Genomic DNA, 20,544 nt, shown 5'->3' on the forward strand with positions numbered 1-20,544 from the left:
TAGAGCTGCTGATCATGGCATTTCAAGCTATATTTTCATTTATAATCTAAAGAAGTTTCAGGGAATCTTTTAGGAACTCTGACGGATGTTTAGTTAGTATGGTATGATTTTTATTAAAACAGTCCTGGTTATGTTCCATTCCTATCTCCACCCCTTGCCACCATAAACATGTGGAGAAGTGCAGGGATCATAGTGGGGAAACTCACCATAGCTAAACAGATTTCAATTTGTCAAGTAGCACCTCTCTTTCTGGAGCCAAAAGACCGATAATATGAGGCTGGTTCTGGGAGATAGGAGAATCAGCACCATGGTTTACACCAGTGGTAGTCAACCTGGTCCCTACCGCCCACTAGTGGGCGTTCCAGCTTTCATGATGGGCGGTAGGGATTTGCTGTAACTCTGCTTTATAAATTTTATTAAGTAAAGTTACTTCCCTACTTTATATATCACCATTACTGTGGAACCGGTGGGCGGTTAGAAAATTTTACTACTAACAGAAATACAAAAGTGGGCGGTAGGTATAACTACCCCTGGTTTACACAAATGTAACATTCAAGTTTAAGGTAAGCTCCCAAGTCCCCTTTAAATTATAATAACACTTAACAATAACACTTAGACATATCTAAGGAATTTACAGCCATCTCTAAGCGGTTTACAAAGAAAAATTATAGGCGATTCACTGCCTTTGCCAAAGGCTGTGTGCTGGCTGGGAATCCTGGGGACTGTAGTACTAAACATGTCTGAGGAAGACTGACATTAATCTACCTACCCGTTCCCCTATAGAACATACAAATGAAACACCAATAAAAAGTAGATTAAAATTCCTCCTCAGTGTTAGTTCAAAACAGTGGTGGGATTCAGCCAGTTCGCACCTATTCGGGAGAACCAGTTGGTATAACATTCTAAGCAGTACGGAGAACCGGTTGTTGGAAGAAATCTCATTTTGTTTTTTTTCCACTTTACAAGGCTAATCCTGTAAGGAAGGCAGGAAGGAAACATTCTGGTGTTGTTTCTAGCCTCATCTTTATTGCCCTGCTTACAGAAACTGCCTCTCCGGTTAACCCTTATTACATTGTAACAGCTAAGGTGAAGCGCCCATCAACGTGAGTGATGTTGCGTTGGCCACGCCCACCCAGTCACATGACTGCCAAGCCCCACCTACCCTGCTGGTCATTAGGGCAGAGAACCAGTTGTTAAATTATTTGAATCCCATCACTGGTTCAAAAGCACTTGAGCGTTTGTCACCAGTTGCCTCAGGAATACCACTTTTTAATTAAAGAAAAAGGCAAAGGCTAGTTGGAAGAACTGCACTTTCATAGTTACTGTTGCTGTTTTACCGATTTGAAAAGCTTGAACAAGAGAAGAACAGCAGGGAGTAGCAACTCAGAAGGCTTTTCCCCCCTAGACGATACTTGCCTCACCAAGGACGATCAGGGCATCTACCAGAGTTTTCCCAGGACAGAAATCTTACTTTAAATATGGACGTTTCCTCGCCCTTCTGACATTTGCTCAGGCCTAATCCCAGAGCAGTCCAGCCTCAGCCAGGTTGGAATATAAGATACAATTAACAGATAAATACTCACATCCTGCCTATTTTGAAAGGGTTTCAATGACAAAGTGCTTGGACTTGTGTTTACTGTGAAAGTCTTGAGCAGTTTGTCACTTTCCAGCCTTCCTCTCAGTGACTGTTTAATCAAAGGAAAGATTGATATCAAGGACAAGGATAACGTTTCTCCCTACATCCATCCAGTCATGGAATTCCTCCCCCCCAAACAAAGTCTATCTAAATTTGTGCTCTCAGACACCAAGCAAAAAACTTTTTATTTAAAACTCAAGCCATATTATGTACTAGTTCGATTTTTTTAATATGCTCTTTTAATTTTGATTTTTTTTTGACTGCAGTTGTAAACTCAGTCAGGAATCCAATTTGATAAAAACTAGTGTAAAAAGATTTCAGGGGAAAAAAATCACTTTCACATTAACGAAAGAGTGGTTCTTGAGCATTGCAGAAAAGCTCCATGGTGTAATTTTTAGAATTGGTATGTGTGGAGAACCTGTGGCCCTCCGGATTTTATGAATTACAATTCCCAGAATCCCTCACATCAGTCTCGCTGGCTGAGATTGCTGGGAAGTGAAGATCACCAACACTGAGGGCTGCAGATCCCCCAGCCATGTCGTACACTAGCCATGTCCAGAGAGGACCAGAAATCCATTAGACCCAGCAGCCAATCAACTGTAGGTGAAAGCAGGCTGCTCTTCACACCAGCCCCATATCAACCGATTGGTTGCAATAAGTGATACCTAAAGAGCAGAACAGACAAAACTCCTTAACTGAGAATTTGGCAGTGTTATGCCAGATGGCATGGAGGGAAACTTAACAGATTTAAGACAAGGAAATTTAACAGATTAACAGAGTTGGAAGGGACCTTGTAGGTCTTCTAATCCAACCCCCCGCCCAAGCAGGAGACCGTACACCATTTCTGACAGATAGTAGTCTAGTCTCTTCTTGAAAGCTTCCAGTGATGAAAGCTCCCACAACATCTGAAGGCAAGCTGTTCCATTGGTTGATTGTTCTCACTGTTGAAAATTTCTCCTTATTTCCAGGTTGAATGTCTCCTTGTTCAGTTTCCATCTATTATTCCTTGTCTGGCCTTCAGGTGCTTTGGAAAATAGCTTGACCCCCTCCTCTCCGTGGCAGCCCCTCAAATATTGGAGCACTGCTATCATGTCTCCCCTGGTGCTTCTCTTCACTAGACTAGCCATGCCCAGTTCCTGCAACCATTCATCGTATGTTTTAGACTCCAGTCCCCTAATCAACTTTGTTGCTCTTCTCTACATTCTTTCTAGAGTCTCAACAACTTTTTTTATAGTGTGGTGACCAAAACTAGATGCAGTACTCTAGGTATGGTCTTAAAGGAAATAAATAGCTGTCATTTCTCAAGCCTGGGGAGAAACAGACAATTCGCAGCCCCCAATACCTGTAAATCAGCTGCATGCTGCTCCTTACAGATTCTCAGGGCTTCCATGTGTTCCTGCTGGTGCTTCTCTATCGACTCCTGGGGAAGAGGAAGAAAACCAGAGGCTCAATAAAAGGCTAGAAAGGGAATCTGACAGGCCTATCCAGAGAATGCCACTTCTAATTTATGTCCCACTACCCAGGTGTAAAGCTGAATCAATAGACGCACAAAAACTGGATTTCTACAACTGGAAAGGAATTGCTATCCGTTTCTCTTCCAAATCAGTACCTCTGCCTCTTTAAGGCGCCGTTCGAACCAGCCCTTGGTGCCATCCATGGATTGGATCTGGAGCCGTAGCTCTTCCACAGTTTGTTGCATGGATTCCAGTTCTTGACTACGAGCCTAATGAAGAAGAGGAAGGAAAAGACTGCAGACAATCCCAAAAGCAGAGGAAATTAAAGACACCTAGAATGTCCTTTGTTCCCGGACCGGGAGGGGGGGGGGGGGACGGACATAACAAAGTTTCACTCTTTTAGCGTGAGAGCCAGGGGTGGGTTTCAACCACTCCGCGGCGGTCCGTGTGGACTGGTTGGTCAGTGAACCTGGAAGTAAGTAACTTCCGGGAATGCTGAAGGGCCCGCCCGCGCTCCTTACCGGTCTTTGAAGGCTTCTGCGCTTCCACGCAGGGACATGGCACATACAGCGCCTGTGCGATTCTCCGCGAGCAGCTGGAGCATCGTGCAGACGCTAAGATGCATGCGTGAACTGCGCGCGTGCACGAGGATGCCGCCGGCCCCGTTCCAACCGAACCGGTTGGAACGGGATAAGCAACCCACCACTGGTGAGAGCCAAAGCTCCCTTGATGGTTCTTCCTAGCAAAGTCTTACCAGTGATTTCATTTCTTGGCCCCAGTGTAAATGTGAATGTTAACAATCATAACCTAGGAAGCAGCTTACCTAGAATTTATACCTAGATCAATTTTAGGCAACCTTTTGCTGCTTGCTCCTTCTCATAAAGTTAGGGAGTTCTTCCTCCCTTAGAGCAGTGGTCCCCAACCCCCAGTCCGCAGAGTACCTGGCACCGGGCCGCGCAGCGGCCGGGGGCCATGATCGCTGCAGCGGCCGGGGGCCATGATCGCTGCAGCGCAAAGGCTCCTGGGCCGTGCGCAAAGGCTCCAGGGAAGAGAGCCCCGCGCTGGTACGCACGTGATATATAAACAATCAATGTGTCGTCGCGAACAACGCCCCCCCACCCCTGCGCGCGCTCAGCGGGCCACGGTAAAATTATCAAAGGCTGACTGGTCCGCGGCGATAAAAAGGTTGGGGACCACTGCCTTAGAGGATGTGAAATGCTCAATTTTCCTTAGGAAGACAGACCAAATTTCTGACCCTTAAACCTTGAATGTGGCCCCGGTACCTTCTCCTCCTTGAGCTGGCCACGCAGCTCGTCCTCCTGCCGTTTCTTGTGCTCGTGCAGCTCCCGCAGCTCCCGCTCATAGCGTGCCCTCACAGCCAGCATCTCTTTCTCGTGCTGCAGACGGAGGTTACCGAGCTCTTCCTTGTGGCGTCCCTTTTCTTGCTGGGTCTCAATGGCCATCTCATCCAGCATGGCCTTGCGTTTCTCTGCTGTCTGTGGAAAGGAGAAGGCACAGCTCAGCCCTATATCCCACTTCCAATACTTCCGCCTTCCAGGAAGTTTGCCTGTTTAGAAAGTTTGCATTGTGAGACTAAAATCCTTGGCTCCTTTAAAAAGACTAAGCACTAATTTCTGGTCTTCAGAGTTGCACTGAGAAATTGAAAGTCTATGGGCTCTTTCTGGAGAAGGTCAGGAAATCAGGTAAAAAATGGAACAGCTTTCTTAGCCAGCAGATACCATTTTAACAGGGACATGGTAGCTCAGTGGGTAAGATGCTGAGCTTGTCGCTCAGAAAGGTTGGCAGTTCAGCGCTTCGAATCCCTAGCGCCAGGTAATGGCGTTACTTGTCCCAGCCTCTGCCAACCTAGCAGTTTGAAAGCAGGTAAAAAATGCAAGTAGAAAAATAGGGACCACCTTTGGTGGGAAGATAATAAGTGTTCTGTGAGCCTTCAGCATTTAGTCAGGGCAGCCACATGACCATGGAGAACGTCTTCGGACAGTGCTTCGGCTTTGAAACGGAGATAAGCTCCGCCCCCTAGAGTTGTGAACGACTAGCATATGTGTGCGAGGGGAACCTTTACCGTTTTATCATCTTGCAATGTTCCCTTAGCTACTATTCTTCCTCCAATGCCCTTATCCCATTCCTCCTTGTCCTTTCCTCTATTCTATTTTGCTTCTAATTTTATAAACTTCATAATGAATCATAGTTCATTCAGAGTAGAAACTCATCAACTCTTTCTTGACATCCTCATTTAAGGGATTTTTTTTGCCAAACGGTAGTGTGCTTTGAAGACAAATGGGATCAGTTTAGAAACCTCGATGCAGAAAGGGAGAAAGAAGCAGGCCATGGCATGGCAATTCTTCTGCTCATATACAAGCATCAAGCCATGATTGAAGTTGTCTGAATGAGCCACAATGTATAACTCCACTCTAGCTTACCTTCCGTACTTCATCAAGCTCTTGTAATAATCTCTCCTTTTCCTGCCTGAGTTCTTGAACTTGCTCCATAAGACGAGTATTGCCTCGGAGTGACTCCTACAATAAAAGGTGAAGATAATGAAAAATGCTATCTTCTAAGACATCCCTTTTGTTTTATCGGCACCAGGGTTTTGTCAGAGGTGGTACACTGCCTCTGGCAGAAGACAATGACACACCAATAAACAAAGAAGATCCCCCACCAAGCAGCCCTAGCCTGATTCCATATTACTGGACTATCAACAGGATGATAGTAACCAGCTACATAAAACACTTCATCCCACTTCAATTCTACATCTAAGCCCTTGAAAGTAAGAGTGAAAACTTTTTCAGCTTGGGAATTTGTCGGGTGAATTACCCAGCCTCCTTTCACACTGACAAATTTAAAATAAGGTTCAGGATTAAAATACCAGTCATTTGAAATGAAAATATGTGGGATATTGGGGAGAATTTTGCTAACACACCCAAATGGGGGCCAGAAGTCAGGTAGCAGTTGGAAGACTAACAGGAGTAGGAGAAAGAGATCAGTAAACAATCAGAAGGCGAGTGTAAAAAATGCAATCATAGGCAAAAGGGCATGAGAGGTAGCAAAACAGTCCTCTCATGCTATATATATATTTAACTTCTTACTGCTTCTTTTCTCTGTGCCATAAAGGTTCAGAATTGGGGCATTTTGCATATTGTGCTCAAGAGTGATAGAAGGAAGGAAATACAGAATATGCAAATAGCTGGCTGGGCCATGTAAGCTGCAGCAGGATGCTTGGGCCAACAGGGCCTGTATGGGCCAAATGCCTTTGCCCACCTGCAATTGTGTGTTGAAGTCATCCCGCTGGGCAGCCAATGCCTCCTTCTCATTCTGACGCTGCTGCAGCTCATCTTCCAAAGCTGCCACCTGTTCTCGCATCAGATTCATTTCTTGAGTCTTAGATGTCTGGATCTACAGGGCAAGAATGCAGCAGGACGAGAGAGGGAGGAGAAAGTTTACAGACCTTTCAGAAAATCACATAGCACTATGACCTACCCTCCTGGCAACACTGTGGGTTCTCCTTTTCCTTAAAAAAGAAATACAACCATAGATTTCCGCCCCCCCTCCTCCTAACCCAAGCACATTTCCACACGCCACTGAGCTTTCATGCATTTTCTTCATTTTTTTTAATTTCACAAGAATATTTTTAATTCACTGTACGTGTAAAAATGAAGGGTGCTTCTTTGACGTTACCCCTTGCAGACAATCATCTGACTTTCCGCTTAATTGAAGTTTACAAACCAGCTTCAAATTCCACTGACAATAAGAATTATTATGATTAATTATAATGGGTGCACACACATTTCTTAACAACAGAACAATAAAATGAAATGAGAAACTGCATGGTTTTGCCACTGACTCCTAGTCTCCTAATCTTGGACAAGATTGTTATCTCATCTGTAATCAAACTCATTAGTTTAATCTCTATGAAAACCCACTGAAAATTATTTTGGATGCAGATGAATTTTTAAATATTTTTGAAGTGCAAATTAGCTTGACTTTTTCACTTTTTTTTCTTTTTCTGTTACTTAGCCTACATTCCAGAATGAGGCACTATGAAATTTATATAAATTATGCTAATTTGTAGTTGAATAAGAATTCTTAGCACCAGCACATTTTTATCGAGTTCGCATAGGATTATCAAAATATTCAGAAATACTGAGTGATTTCTGACTAAACAGGTTTCATTTTAAAAAGGTAATTTATAGATTTTATAATTGTGTTATCATGTATAACTTGCCTTTAAAATCTAAAACTTGGCTAATCAGAAATTGCTCTGAGCTTTTGGCCTATCGAAAAGAAAGAGTTCTTAAAGAGGTTTGTAGTACTTTTAAGCAGGAAATCTAGTGTAGTCCTTGCAATGTCATAGATTCCAAGGGTTTATGCCCATTTTTCTTTAAAAAGTAATTATTACCCAAAAGGTGCTTAAATACAGGTCACTTTCATTTGTGCAATAGCATCATACAATATTCTAACAATCTTTTCTCCACATTCTCTTAAACCAGCCTTGTCCAATCTACAGCTTTCCAGATGTGGCAGGAGTACAACTCTCATTATTTCCAACTAACATGTCTTACATCTAGAGTTTCGGAAGGATCAAAGTGCTGGAAGAAGTGACAGGTCTAAGGTAATGTGCCAATAATGGCAGGTTTTCATACAGCAGATGTGATTGTTGGCACAATCTATCCATGTCTTAAGCTAGGAAGAAAGGAATCTTGTCCTGTCATGAATGACAAATCTAGCATCTGGGATATTTTCATCTTCCTTATCATCATAGCTCCTAATCCCCAAGGATAGACGCAGACAACACAGAGAGAGAACGAGAGAGAATTACAATGCAATCTCAGTCACTTTCTCCGAAAGTGACACAGGCCACTTCACAGCAGGACAACACAACTCACTTTCCCCTCAAACACTTAGATGCTTCTTATTTTGAACAAGCCAGGAATTCCTTTTGTTTAAAGGCACAAAACAAGTAAAATTTGCAGGCTTCATATAGGCTTAACCTAGTTTGTTTGTTTGGGTTTTGTTTTTTTTAAAGAACAACAACTCTTCCATAGCCTAAAAAAAAGAAATCTGGGTCCCAAATCTTTCTGTGACTCAGTCCTGGGTTGTGTTACTGCCACTTTGATTGCAACTCTTAGCCACTCAAAAAAGATGCATGTTCCTGGGCTTAAATAGCTGCTTACCCTTGCTAAAGAGAATCACTGTGGTTGTGCACTGATGAAGTGAGGTGAATAAGTTCCTTGAACCAGAGTCAGTGTGATATGGAGTTAAAATACCAGACCAGGCTTGGAGATGCTAACATTTGAATTCCCAGTTATCCATGAAACTTAGAAGATAATTTGGAACCTGTCTATTCTTACCCTATCTTAACAGGAAATGTTGAAAATCCATGCACATCTCACACATACAGTATACTGCAGAGGTGGGTTCCTACCAGTTCACTAGAACCAGTTCGTCAAATCAACCGAACCGGTTAGAAGAGGTTCCACCAGTGGACCTGGAAAGCAGGTCACACCTACAGAAGAGGTTCCAAACTTTTTTGAAACCCACCACTGGTCCTTGGATATGATTATTCTACACTATCATGCTCATATTTATAAAACTCAGGCCCTCTATGAAAGATAAGAATGACTACTGCGTTTGTGGTGCAATCAGAACATTGCGTGTGTTGAAGTTGTTTTAACGCAAACCAAAGATGCCTTTTTAAAAAACAAGTTTACATCATATTCTTATGCATGCCAGTGCTGTGTGTGAGGTAATTTAAGGTGGTTCTGACAAGTGTCATCGGCATCTTGATATCCGGTCACATGGGTGGCAAGCCACTCCCATCCATCACATGGGCGGCAAGCCACTCCCACAAAGGAGGCCACACCCACAGAGTAGGTTCGAACAATTTTTGAAACCCACCACTGTTATACTGGATGAAGGGAGGAATGTAAATGCAATAAATAAAATAGGAATTCTTCACACCGCATTGTTGCTGGTCATTTAGTCTCCCTTATGCTGTAAAAATAGTATACATAACCCTCCCCCTCGTAAAAATGAATATTCACAGCTTTCAATTTCATCACCCTCACCACCACCTTCTACGTCCCCTTGACCACTTGGCTCAGAAGGCAGAACCTGGTACCTGTTCTAAGGCTGCAAGGTTGGTTCTCAGAGCATCGTTTTCAGACAGAATGGTCTCAACCTGTTCCTGGCTCTCCGCACTTTGGCACGCAACCTGAGGGCCCATGAAGGACAGGATGGGCGACAGAAAGGAAAGAAGGAAAGAAAGAATGAGAGGCGGGAGGGGAGGGGAGAGCAAAAGCAGGAGGGGAGGAGAAAATAAGGATTAAAAATAGAGCAAAACATGGAACTAGCAGCCTTGGGCAAGGGTTGCGATTGGTTTTTATTTTGTTTTTAGAGAAAGCAAGCTTGGAAACCAAATTTTAAAAAGAGACACATCAATTGCTATGAAAATAAAACAACGAAATGACCACATTTAATTTACACTTACAAGGACAAGGCACAGTTATTAGAGACTCAGCATAATCACCAAACCTGTTTGAGAGAAGAAGGAGGTTAAAAATAAAGAAAGCAAATTAAGAGCAGGGAAAAGTCCATGGGAGGACAGGAATCAAAGAGAAGAAATTGGAGAATTAAATAGAAAGGAAGAGAGTCATTTCAGTGTTACGTTCCTAATAGTAAGAGCTATGATGTATCAGGACAGGCCTCCTGGGTAGAAACACTCCCCCCCTTCAAACAAATAAGGGGAGACACCCCAAATTTAGCCAACAACTTACTGTATATTATGAGTGAAGCAATGTGTGCATTACTGTATTTGAAGGAAAAGGATTTCCAGAAAGTATTTAGATAAACTGTTGGGCCTTCATTAGGCCCTTCCACCCAAAAATTGACCCTCATTGTCTGTAATTTCTAAAGCAATGTTAAATTGCAGTGGGCCTGAATATTAAAGTATTGTACTATTAAATAAGGGAGGCTTAGTCAGGCTTAGTCAGGCGTACAAAGTATAAAGAGTAGTCAGGAGTGTGTAGTGGTGCTCAAGCCAAGAACAAAGTAGAACCAAGGTCTGTGATTGACAGGGGGTTAATGTTAGTGTTGAGGACTCGGGAAGTCCTCGACTTACGACCTGGTGGCTAACAACCAGCCAAGCCGCGCCCTGATTGACTAGGGCTTGGCTTGGCTGAGCGTGGGCCGCCAGGGGCGCGCTCATTGGCTTTCCCTGCTTGACAGCTCCGTATAAATAGCTGTCAAGCAGGGAAGGTGCTGAATCGCCTGTAAATAGTTACCTTGAATAAACCGTTCTCATTCTGGCAGTTCTGGCTCCAGTCTCGTCCTTCCGCCGATCCACTAAAGTTAGGAGCTCTGTATGTTACACTTTGACGCACAATGTCATTTTAAGTACACATTACTTTCCTCCGGCATGATCTTTTTCTATATATTTTCTACTCCCTCAAATATTCCACACACCCACATTTCAGACCACACTTGCTAAGAACCGGTGTGTTCCACCATTATGAAGTAGACAAATCGTAATCAAAGGAGCTAAATATGCTAACAGAGTTTTAACAGACTTGAAGAAAATCCCCAAATCCAATTCAAGAACTAGAGTAGGGAGGCAGTAATTGCTGCAAAAGGGGCCCAAACCAAGTACATATGCATGCTTATACTTTTCAGAGGTCCGATATTGTTCTATGTATCACATTGATTGCATGTGATATTCTAATTTTCTGAGATGGTGAATTTGGGGTTTTCATGAGCTGCATGCCATAATCATCACAATTATGACAAATCACAGCTTGAACTATCTTGCTTTGCATGTAATGAGTCTTATCTCATATATTAGTTTCACCTTTTAAGTTGCATTACTGAAATAAATGAACTTTTGCACAATATTCTAATTTTTCGAGTCTAATTTTTTGAGTCTAGTCTTTTTAATTATTTATCATCCTGATGATCTTTTTTGTTCCGTTTCCTAAAAATCTGATATTTCTGAAAACAATGAAATTCTCTATCTAACGATACATCCATTTTTCATCAATAATGCTGTTTTCATTACTATGTATATTTGGAAAATTAAACTAATATGAATGCACTGAATTGGGATTGACAGTCCATCCTGGCCAGAGGTGTATACTACAGAATGAATATGTTTTTGAATTAGAAGTTTGGACCAGTGAGAAAATACTAGAAATGGAGCCAAATATGAAGAACAAAGGTGCAAAAGAAAGAAGTGGAAAGAGAAGGATTCAGAAGGAATAAAACTCTTGGTAATGTATCTGATTATAATCCTGAACTAAGGAAGTCAGAAATTCTGATGTTTAGCTTTATTTATAACTTAAAAAATAATTATGTTATCAATAAGGAATAAATGGCAAAGAGGGATTTAACCACACATGAGCATGTCTCAAAAGAGCTTTTTCGAGAGGCAACTAGACATTAATAATAATAATAATAATAATAATAATAATAATAATAAGAAGAAGAAGAAGAAGAAGAAGAAGAAGAAGTGAGGAAAGCATTGGCAACAAGTGAGAAAAGCATTGGCAACAAGCAAATGCAAATATTAGAAATAACAACTGAGATGGTCAAAAATCGAGTTTAAAAAGTAAAGAATTGGACATCACCTGGAAATGACCAATTGCATGGTTTATGGCTCAAATATCTGACCGGTTTACATGCAATATTGGCCAGGCAACTGAATGAAATTTTACAAAATGGTCAAATTGATGAATGGTTGACAACTGGAAAAACATACTTAATTCAGAAGGATGCAACTAAAGGAACAATACCTGAAAACTACAGACCAATAACATACTTGCCAACAACCTTCAAATTACTCACAGGCATTATTGCAGATAACATTAGGGATTATTTGGAAACAAATAACATCTTGCCAGTAGAGCAAAAAGGCAACAAAAGAAGGAGCAGGGGCATAAAAGATCAGCTCCTAAATGATAAAATGATATTAGAAAATTGTAAGAACAGAAAACGAACTTGAATATGGTCTGGATTGATTACAAAAAGGTATTCGACTCATTGCCACATAGTTGGATTATAAAATGCTTAGAAACAACTGGCATTAGCAAAAATATTACATCCTTTACTGAAAAGGCGATGAAACAATGGAGAACTGAGTTGGCAGTAGGGAATGAGAACTACGGAATGGTTAATATCAAGCGAGGAATTTTCCAGGGTGATTCACTTTCACCTCTTCTCTTCATCATCGTGATGATCCCACTATCAGTAATCTTAAAAAAAAATGAAATTAGTCTACCAAACAGCCAAAGAAGCTGAAAAAATTTCTCATTTATTATATATGGATGATTTGAATCTCTATGGAAAGTCAGAAATAGAAATCCAATCACTGACAAACACAGTCCGAGTACTCAGCACTGATGTTTCAATGCAGTTTGGCATGGAAAAATATGCCACTGTATCCATAAAAAGGAACAAAATCACTACATGTGAGGGAATTGAAATGCCCAATGGGCAAATAATTAAATGCAATGAAAATGAAGCCTACAAATATTTAGGCATTTTGCAGTTGGATAACATCAAGCATGGAGAAGTAAAAATTATAATCAGGGAAGAGTACACCAACAGAGTTAGGAGAATTTTGAAATCTAAACTGAATGGTGGAAATACAATCAAGGCCATAAATATCTGGACAATACCAGTTATAAGATACACAGCTGGTATAGTTAACTGGACACAAGCTGATTTTGACATTTTGGACCGAAAAACCAGGAAACTAATGACAATGCACTACAGTTTACATCCACGTGGTGATACTGATAGACTATATCTGCCCCGAAAATCAGGTGGCAGAGGATTATTACAAGTGAAGCAAATAGTTGAAGACGAAAAACATGCACTGGCTGATTATTTAAAAGAAAGTCAAGAACATCTATTAATTGACGAAACAAGAATACAGAAAAGATGTGATAAAATCAAGAATGGAGAGTTGGCAGAACAAAGCACTGCATGGCCAATTTCTGAAAAAATAAAAGATAAAGTGGACAGTGAACAAACTTGGTTATGGTTAACAACAGGTACATTAAAGAAAGAAACAGAGTCACTAATCCTGGCTGCGCAAGAACAAGCTATCCGCACAAATGCAATTAAGACCAAAATCGAAAAATCCTCTGATGATGCCAAATGCAGACTTTGCAAAGAAGCTGATGAAACTGTTGATCACATACTCAGTTGCTGTAAAAAAATCACGCAGACTGATTATAAATTGCGGCACAATTCAGTAGCACAAATGATCCATTGGAATTTGTGCAAAAATTATAATATTAAAACAGCAACAAACTGGTGGGAACATAAGCCTGAAAAAGTCACTGAAAATCAGATGGTCAAGATCTTGTGGGATTTCCGTATACAAACGGACAAAATACACCAGACATCACACTGGTTGAGAAAAATAGAATAACGATAGATGAAATATCCAATTCATGGCTGATATGTATTTTTTCCCCACAAAAGTGTTTACTTAAAAAATAATAGTGTAAAATGGAATACTGCTTACTTCACTTGAAGTAGAACAGCACTTCCATCACAATGGCATAAAACACAAAACTGTCTTTACATCATCCAAGATGAAATGCCTTAGGGAAAGAATAAACAAAGAGGTAAAATAGATTTTACCCAATACCAAATTGGAAGAAGCCACAGTCAGTCTATGAAATCCCATTTGCGTACCAAAGCACATGGCAAAGAAGATGTAAGACCCCCAAAAAGTATCACTGGCAACATCTTACAATTGGTTTCCCATAGCAACTCATTGTGAGGACAAAGTTAAGTGAAACTGTGCCCAAAGAAACAGCATAGACTTAGGCAACATGTGAATCTTTAAAAGGGAATCAAAGAATATGGCTTTCAAGAGTAGAACTTGAATTATCAGGAGCCAACCTTTCGCCCCACCAACCCAGGGGCACACTGAATTTTGGTGGTATATTGGGGGGGGGGGGCTGGGGGTCATTTCCGTCCTACATATACCCATAGATATATAATTTTTATTAAGAATGTTCATTGGAATAGTAAAATCTAATACAATCTGAAGTTAAGGAAAGAAAAGAGAATAAAATAGAGTGCAAGGAAAAAGAAAAAAGAAAAGTAGAAATATAATAAAGAAACAGCAAAGATTCTTTAATTCTTAACATTATGATTAAATTATCTTCAGCTCAGGATTAAAAGGCAGATTCATCTGTCATTTTCAAACTTGTTATTTCAAAGATCTCTAAGAGCTTATAAATAGTTAATGATCAATTTCCAAAAGTGATTAGAAAATGAGGTTTGCTCCTTAGTTATTTTTGTTAGGTATAATTACTGATTGTATAGTTGTAGAGATTAATATGATTTTGCATTTAATAACTGCAGCTAGACTGTTGGTGGCGCAATACTGGAAGAAGGAAGATTTGCCTACTATTCAAGAATGGACATTGAAAGTAACAAATCTAGCTGAGATGGCTAAAATATCTGGATATCTTAAGGACCATTCAAACGAGAGATATAAACTGGAGTGGAAAAGATGGATTGATTATATTCAAAACAAATATGGGACTAAGAAATTTCAGATAGCTTATGACTAAAAAAACCAGGAATGATATAAGTTTTTTAGAGCTAGCCTAGCAAGGAGGAGTTAAAGCTCAAGTGAAAGATGTTATTCACTTTTTTTAAGTTTATTTTAGAATTTTTTGTTAAAGATTTATACCGTGAATTAGTTCTGGGAAGCCGGTCCATTCACCAGAGATAAATTACCTTTCAGAACAAAAAGTTGTAACTAGGTCTTTGTTGATCAAATATTAAATCAAAAATCAATGGGGGGGTCGGATGAGTCACTTTTATAGTAAGGAATAAGCCTGAAGCATTGCTCAAGAAATATTGGGGAGAGGAGGAACAAAAGGAGAACATCATAACATTTCTCAAGAAATTGAATAGCAAAATGGAAAGGAAAACAAAGAAATATTAAGACTATTTCATATTAAATAGCATCTGGGTTAAATAAGTGGTCTGAACTGTCTATTTTCAAAAAGAAAGAGGTTATCCAATACATATACTTTTACATAGGAAATTCAACATTTTACACCATTTAATGAAATTAAACCTAAGGTAGCAAGTTGTGTAAAAGAAATGAAGATTCTGATACAACATTCTCAAAATAGCATGGTCTCCAAATCTACATGTAAAACATGTTGAATGAATATCGTCTCTGGAGACACTTACAATGTGAATTTGATATATGAAGTTAATACTAACAAAGGAAACATACGAAAGAGAGAATGCACATCAAAATTCTTTTAAAAATGCATAGATGGTTTTGCATACATCTCTCTCTCTCCTATCTCTTTCCATCCCTCTATTTGAGCAGAGCAGTGGTGTTTTCCTAATGCCGACTTTTTCCAAAAGATTTAAGCCAATTGGATGGATTTTAATTGTTTTTATTTGCCATAGGTTGAGAGTGGAAAAAATCAGAATTTAATTCTTCTCCACAACCTTTGAGATAAGAAACATTTCTTCCCCTACCAGCATGACTTCAAAACCTGAAATTACTTCCCCTTTTCATTCAGAGATATCAAGAATGACTCCATTTAGAAAAAAAAAGAAGGAGATTATGAATGGAGAATCTTGCACTATAAAATAATTAAGTCCATCGAATTAAAGTTATTCCCATGTATCATGGGAATCATTTCATTAAAAGGGAAGGTACTAGCAGTGCTCTCCAGATTATTTGGATTATTCTCCCATCACTCAACCATGGCCAAAAATGAGGGATTATACAAGTATATTGTTACACTTCAACTCAGTACAACAATAAATTTGGCTTCTCTGCTCTCTCTATACTGGAATTAGTTTCTTCTTGTGCTGATAGAATATATATATATACAGCAAGCAGAACCTACATATATATCAATACTGTACTTTAAATTCTAGGGAGCTGGGATTTGTTCAGATAACAACTCTCATTAATTGCTACACTAGCTTCACTTTGCTTTTTAACTACTTAACAGCATTATAGATTTTTCCTGCGTTTTGCGGCCTGTAGGATGGTTCGCTGTTCAGCTCTGCTACTGATTCTGCAATAATGGATTTATCCGATTTGTATGCTGCTGAATCTATCCATCAGCATACAAATATGATGTCCATTCTCACATTAGTTTACATAATAACAGTGATTAAAATTTCTATGGTAAACAATGTAACTCCACAATAACATATTCAATGCTAAACAAAATAAAGAACAATAAGTCCCAATGACATTGCAATAGCTAAAATAGATGCTGGTTGATTGTAATCTCATTGCCATGTATAAACTCAGACAATATCACAATGTACAACTGTTAACTACACATACAATTTATATTCAACCAAGACACATACAAGAGAATCATCCACAAAGACCTTTCAGTTCTGATTCTCTTACAGGGGGTTCCACCACAAAACCGCGCTCGACTAAACCGCGTCCGACTAAACCGCGTCGCTGACGTCATCAAAAGGGCGACAACAGCGCGGAGACAGAAGCACGCTGTAAACCCTAAACCTAAAATTAACTCCTAAACCTAAACCTAACCCCCCTAAACCTAATCCTAAACCTAACCCTTAACCTAACCCTAAACCTAACCCTTAACCTAACCCTAAACCTAATCCTAACCCTTAACCTAACCCTAACCCTTAACGTAACCCTAAACCTAACCCTAACCCTTAACCTAACCCTAAAGCTAACCCTAAAGCTAACCCTAAAGCTAACCCTTACCTTAAGTTGAATCGGCTTGCTTTCAAAGCGCTATTTAAAGTGCCCTTCTTTCTCCGTGCTGGCTGTTGTCGCCCTGTTGATGATGTCAGCGACGCGGTTTAATCGGGCGCGGCTTAGTCGAGCGCAGTTTTGATGGGTCACGCTTACAGGGAGCATTGTAGAAAGACATTGCAGGGGAACAAACTTGGTGTTGGGGGGGGAATATGTGAATTCAGGTGCATAGCAGATAACTGTCTTCTACAATCTTCTGACATTTTAGCACATTAGCACAATTTTACATTTATATATGCTTATGACTGAACACAAAGGCATCATTCAAATGAAGAAAGGATAGCTAAGAGGAGTTCATTCAATAAAGCAATACATGGCCTTGTCTGAAATTGCATCAGTTTCAATATGGGGCAAGTGAATGATATAAACCAATTGGATACAGCATCTGTCTCCCCACTGAGGTTCCCCACTGAGACTCACAGGGCAGTGATACAACAGCCTCCTTGAGATGGAGAAGGAGTAGTTTTACAGCAACTTTCCATTAATTATATTTAATTCTTTTGGAGCATTACTTCAGCAACTGCCATTAATAGTGTTCATATTTTAAGTCCCAGGTTTCTATTTTTTTAGCTGTTGACTTCCATACATAGAGAAACATTACAATGTAATTTCATATTTAGGTTTTATTAGGTTCAGTTGGATTTACTGACAAGGAAGTATCTAGAGAAAGATAACCTCAACCCCATCAGCAAATCAAGATTTCTTTTATAAAGTACCAAGGAGACATTGCATGCTCTGCATTCAAAAATATACTTAGGACAGACAGACAGATATAAAATCATACTGGATCAACATAATTCACACACCCACACAGAAGAGTGTGGCAAAAATAGGAACAGAATGCCAATGTGCAACTTATTAAATTAAATGGAAAGAATAGCAGGCAAATAATTTGATGGAAAGTAAGATCACAGTGCCAAAAAACAACAGACGACTCTCTACTGAAGTGACTCCTTGAACAAATAGGGGCAGGTTGTATCAATATTGCAGCTAGCCAACCCATTTGCCAGTCAGCCCATATGGCTTGTTTTATTTATTTATTACCCACATCCTTATATGTGACTTATCACCACATGTCTTGGAGTGCACGGTCTAAAAAGAGCCATAAGATCACTACGGTGATTTTGAATGCCTGCAAGCAATCCCTGCCCCAGCCCTCCCCGCATCTCCTGTGGGGTCAGCACTTGAAGCAACCTCTGTCTACTTCGCACAGATTCTACCTGGAGGAAAGGAGCCCAGAAGTAGCAAGAGTTCAAGTCAGAGGTGGGTTCCTACCAGTTCGCACCTATTCGGTAGAACCGGTTCGTCAAATCTACTGAACGGGTTAGAAGAGGTTCCACCAGTGGACCCGGAAAGCAGGCCACACCTACAAAAGAGGTTCCAAAAATTTTTGAAACCCACCACTGGTCCTTGGATAGGATTATTCTACACTATCATGCTCATATTTATAAACCTCAGTGCCTCTGTGAAAGGTAAGGATGACTACTGCGTTTGTGGTGCAATCAGAACATTGCGTGTGTTGAAGTTGTTTTAACGCAAACCAAAGATGCCTTTTAAAAAACAAGTTGACATCATATTCTTATGCAGGCCAGTGCTGTGTGTGAGGTAATTTAAGGTGGTTCTGACAAGTGTCGTCGGCATCTTCATATCCGGTCACATGGGCGGCAAGCCACTCCCATCCAGTCACATGGGCGGCAAGCCACTCCCACAAAGGAGGCCACACCCACAGAGTAGGTTCGAACAATTTTTGAAACCCACCACTGGTTCAAATGTACAGAGCTTATATATGATAATCAGCACTCTGAATTGGGCCAGAAGCCAATAGCAACCAGGGTAACTCAAATAGGAGTTATCCTCTGAACTGGCTTATACTAGAAAGCAAGAAGGCACTTTGGAATCACTTCCCAGGGCAGCCCTATGTAAAGTAAAGGAGAGAAGTCTAGCTGAGCGATAAGGCACTGCCTTTGTTACCTCCTGATCCAATCAGTCAATCTGCCAGGAGCCAAGGCCTCCTTTTTTTTTTTTTTACATTTCAGGCTTCACTTAAGATGATTCATTCTAAACGTTTTAGATTCCTGTTAGCCTCAATCTCTTGGCCAATGATCAGGGATGATTAACAATTAGGGAAGTTTGGTTCAACCATCTACATAACTTTGGGCTGACCTTGGCCACAGTAGCATAGGAAAAAAACTACAAAACATAATAACAAACACAGATTATTTTTTTAAACTTCAAAAGGTCGCACATCTCCAGCTTTTATGACTTGAGAACATGTTAGAAACATTAGAAACATAAATCTTTGTCCATGCCTACAAAAGCAAAATCAGAGTTTCATACTGTCTAGAATTCCTAATGCCAAATGTACTCTAATAGCACAATTTATACAGGCCATATAATTCTGCTTCTTTGGTGGCAAATCTGAATCGCCTTATAATAAACTTTGAAACCATACAGCTCTGTGGCCAAAACCAGAATCCATTCAGGGAGCTCCCTGGGTATTTGTTACTTCTAATGCAATACACTTATCATCTTATTTCAAGAACAGGCACATATGCCTTTCATATGCCATTAGTTCCAGCAACTCAGTACTGCTTGAGACTGATGGGAGCTATAAACTCACCCCCACCCCCCAAAGCAAAAACAGAGATTAAATCCTCCACAAAGGACTACAATATCAGAAAGTAAACTTCTTGCCAAAAGTACAGTTTGAGGCAGATCAGAGATTCTTAACACATGGGCGGGGGGAGGGGGGGTGGCAGACAGGTAGAAGGCTCACTCACCTGGTCCTGCAGAGTCTGAAGAGCCAGTTCATGTTCTTTTTGACCACTCTGCAATTGGCCCTTTAATTCCAAGAAGCCCTGAGAAAGAAGGAAGGCATTTACCAGAGAAATAACATAAAGGGAAGATTTCACTGTTGCATTAAATTCCACTAGGATCACATCCTGGATGGAGACAGCCATGCCCATAAAAATTATCAGGTGGAATCAATAAACCTCAGAACCACTAAAAAGACAAAAGCACAGGAAGAACGGAGGGGGAGAATCCTATTTTCTAAAGCAGGAAACAAATGGCCCACTATTGTTAGCTATATTTGTGCTTTATCCACTTTAACAAGTCTGTGGCATTTCCTCCAAGAAATTTCAGGAATGGGAGTTCCATGAGATAGTAGAAATCTATCCGGTGAGTAGAACAATCTTATACATATGATTTATAAACAAGCAAACAACCCATCATATTTCTCAAGCTTCATTGGGGAAAATTGTGGCCCCCAAAAAGACATTCACACTTTATATACCAGTGTTTCTCAACCTTAAGAGGTGTGGTCTCACTGGCTGGGGAATTTTGGGAGTTGAAGTCCACATATCTTAACATTGCCAAGGTTCACAATCCCTGCTTTAGACACTGAAAAGCCAGAATTACTGTACAGATTAGAGCACCACCGCCAATCTTTTGGGCACCAGGGACTGGTTCCACGGAGAGAGAGAGGTTTTTCCACGGACCGGAGGGGGTGTGGTTTTGTGTGATGCCTGTATCCCGTGGATGGAGCTTCACTTGTTTCCATGGCCCGGTTTCTGGCATGTTGAGGACCAGTGCTTGTCCACGGAGAGAGCCAAAGCTGAAAAGAACTGGGC

The 20,544-nt window shown here is 40.4% G+C and overlaps 1 protein-coding gene across 1 annotated transcript in view; it reads right to left on the bottom strand.

Annotated features, from left to right (window-relative positions):
* Nucleotides 1-20,544, bottom strand: part of GRIPAP1 (GRIP1 associated protein 1) — an 89,904-nt gene that overhangs the window by 49,657 nt on the left and 19,703 nt on the right. The window contains exons 12-17 of the mRNA XM_032210288.1: nucleotides 19,693-19,770; nucleotides 6,370-6,504; nucleotides 5,532-5,627; nucleotides 4,374-4,586; nucleotides 3,246-3,359; nucleotides 2,979-3,056 (exon numbers count right to left, since the gene is read on the bottom strand). Coding sequence (XP_032066179.1) covers nucleotides 2,979-3,056; nucleotides 3,246-3,359; nucleotides 4,374-4,586; nucleotides 5,532-5,627; nucleotides 6,370-6,504; nucleotides 19,693-19,770 — 714 coding nt within the window. The remainder of the gene's footprint in view (nucleotides 1-2,978; nucleotides 3,057-3,245; nucleotides 3,360-4,373; nucleotides 4,587-5,531; nucleotides 5,628-6,369; nucleotides 6,505-19,692; nucleotides 19,771-20,544) is intronic.

Source organism: Thamnophis elegans, chromosome 2, assembly GCF_009769535.1.
Source record: "Thamnophis elegans isolate rThaEle1 chromosome 2, rThaEle1.pri, whole genome shotgun sequence".
Taxonomy (NCBI): domain Eukaryota; kingdom Metazoa; phylum Chordata; class Lepidosauria; order Squamata; family Colubridae; genus Thamnophis; species Thamnophis elegans.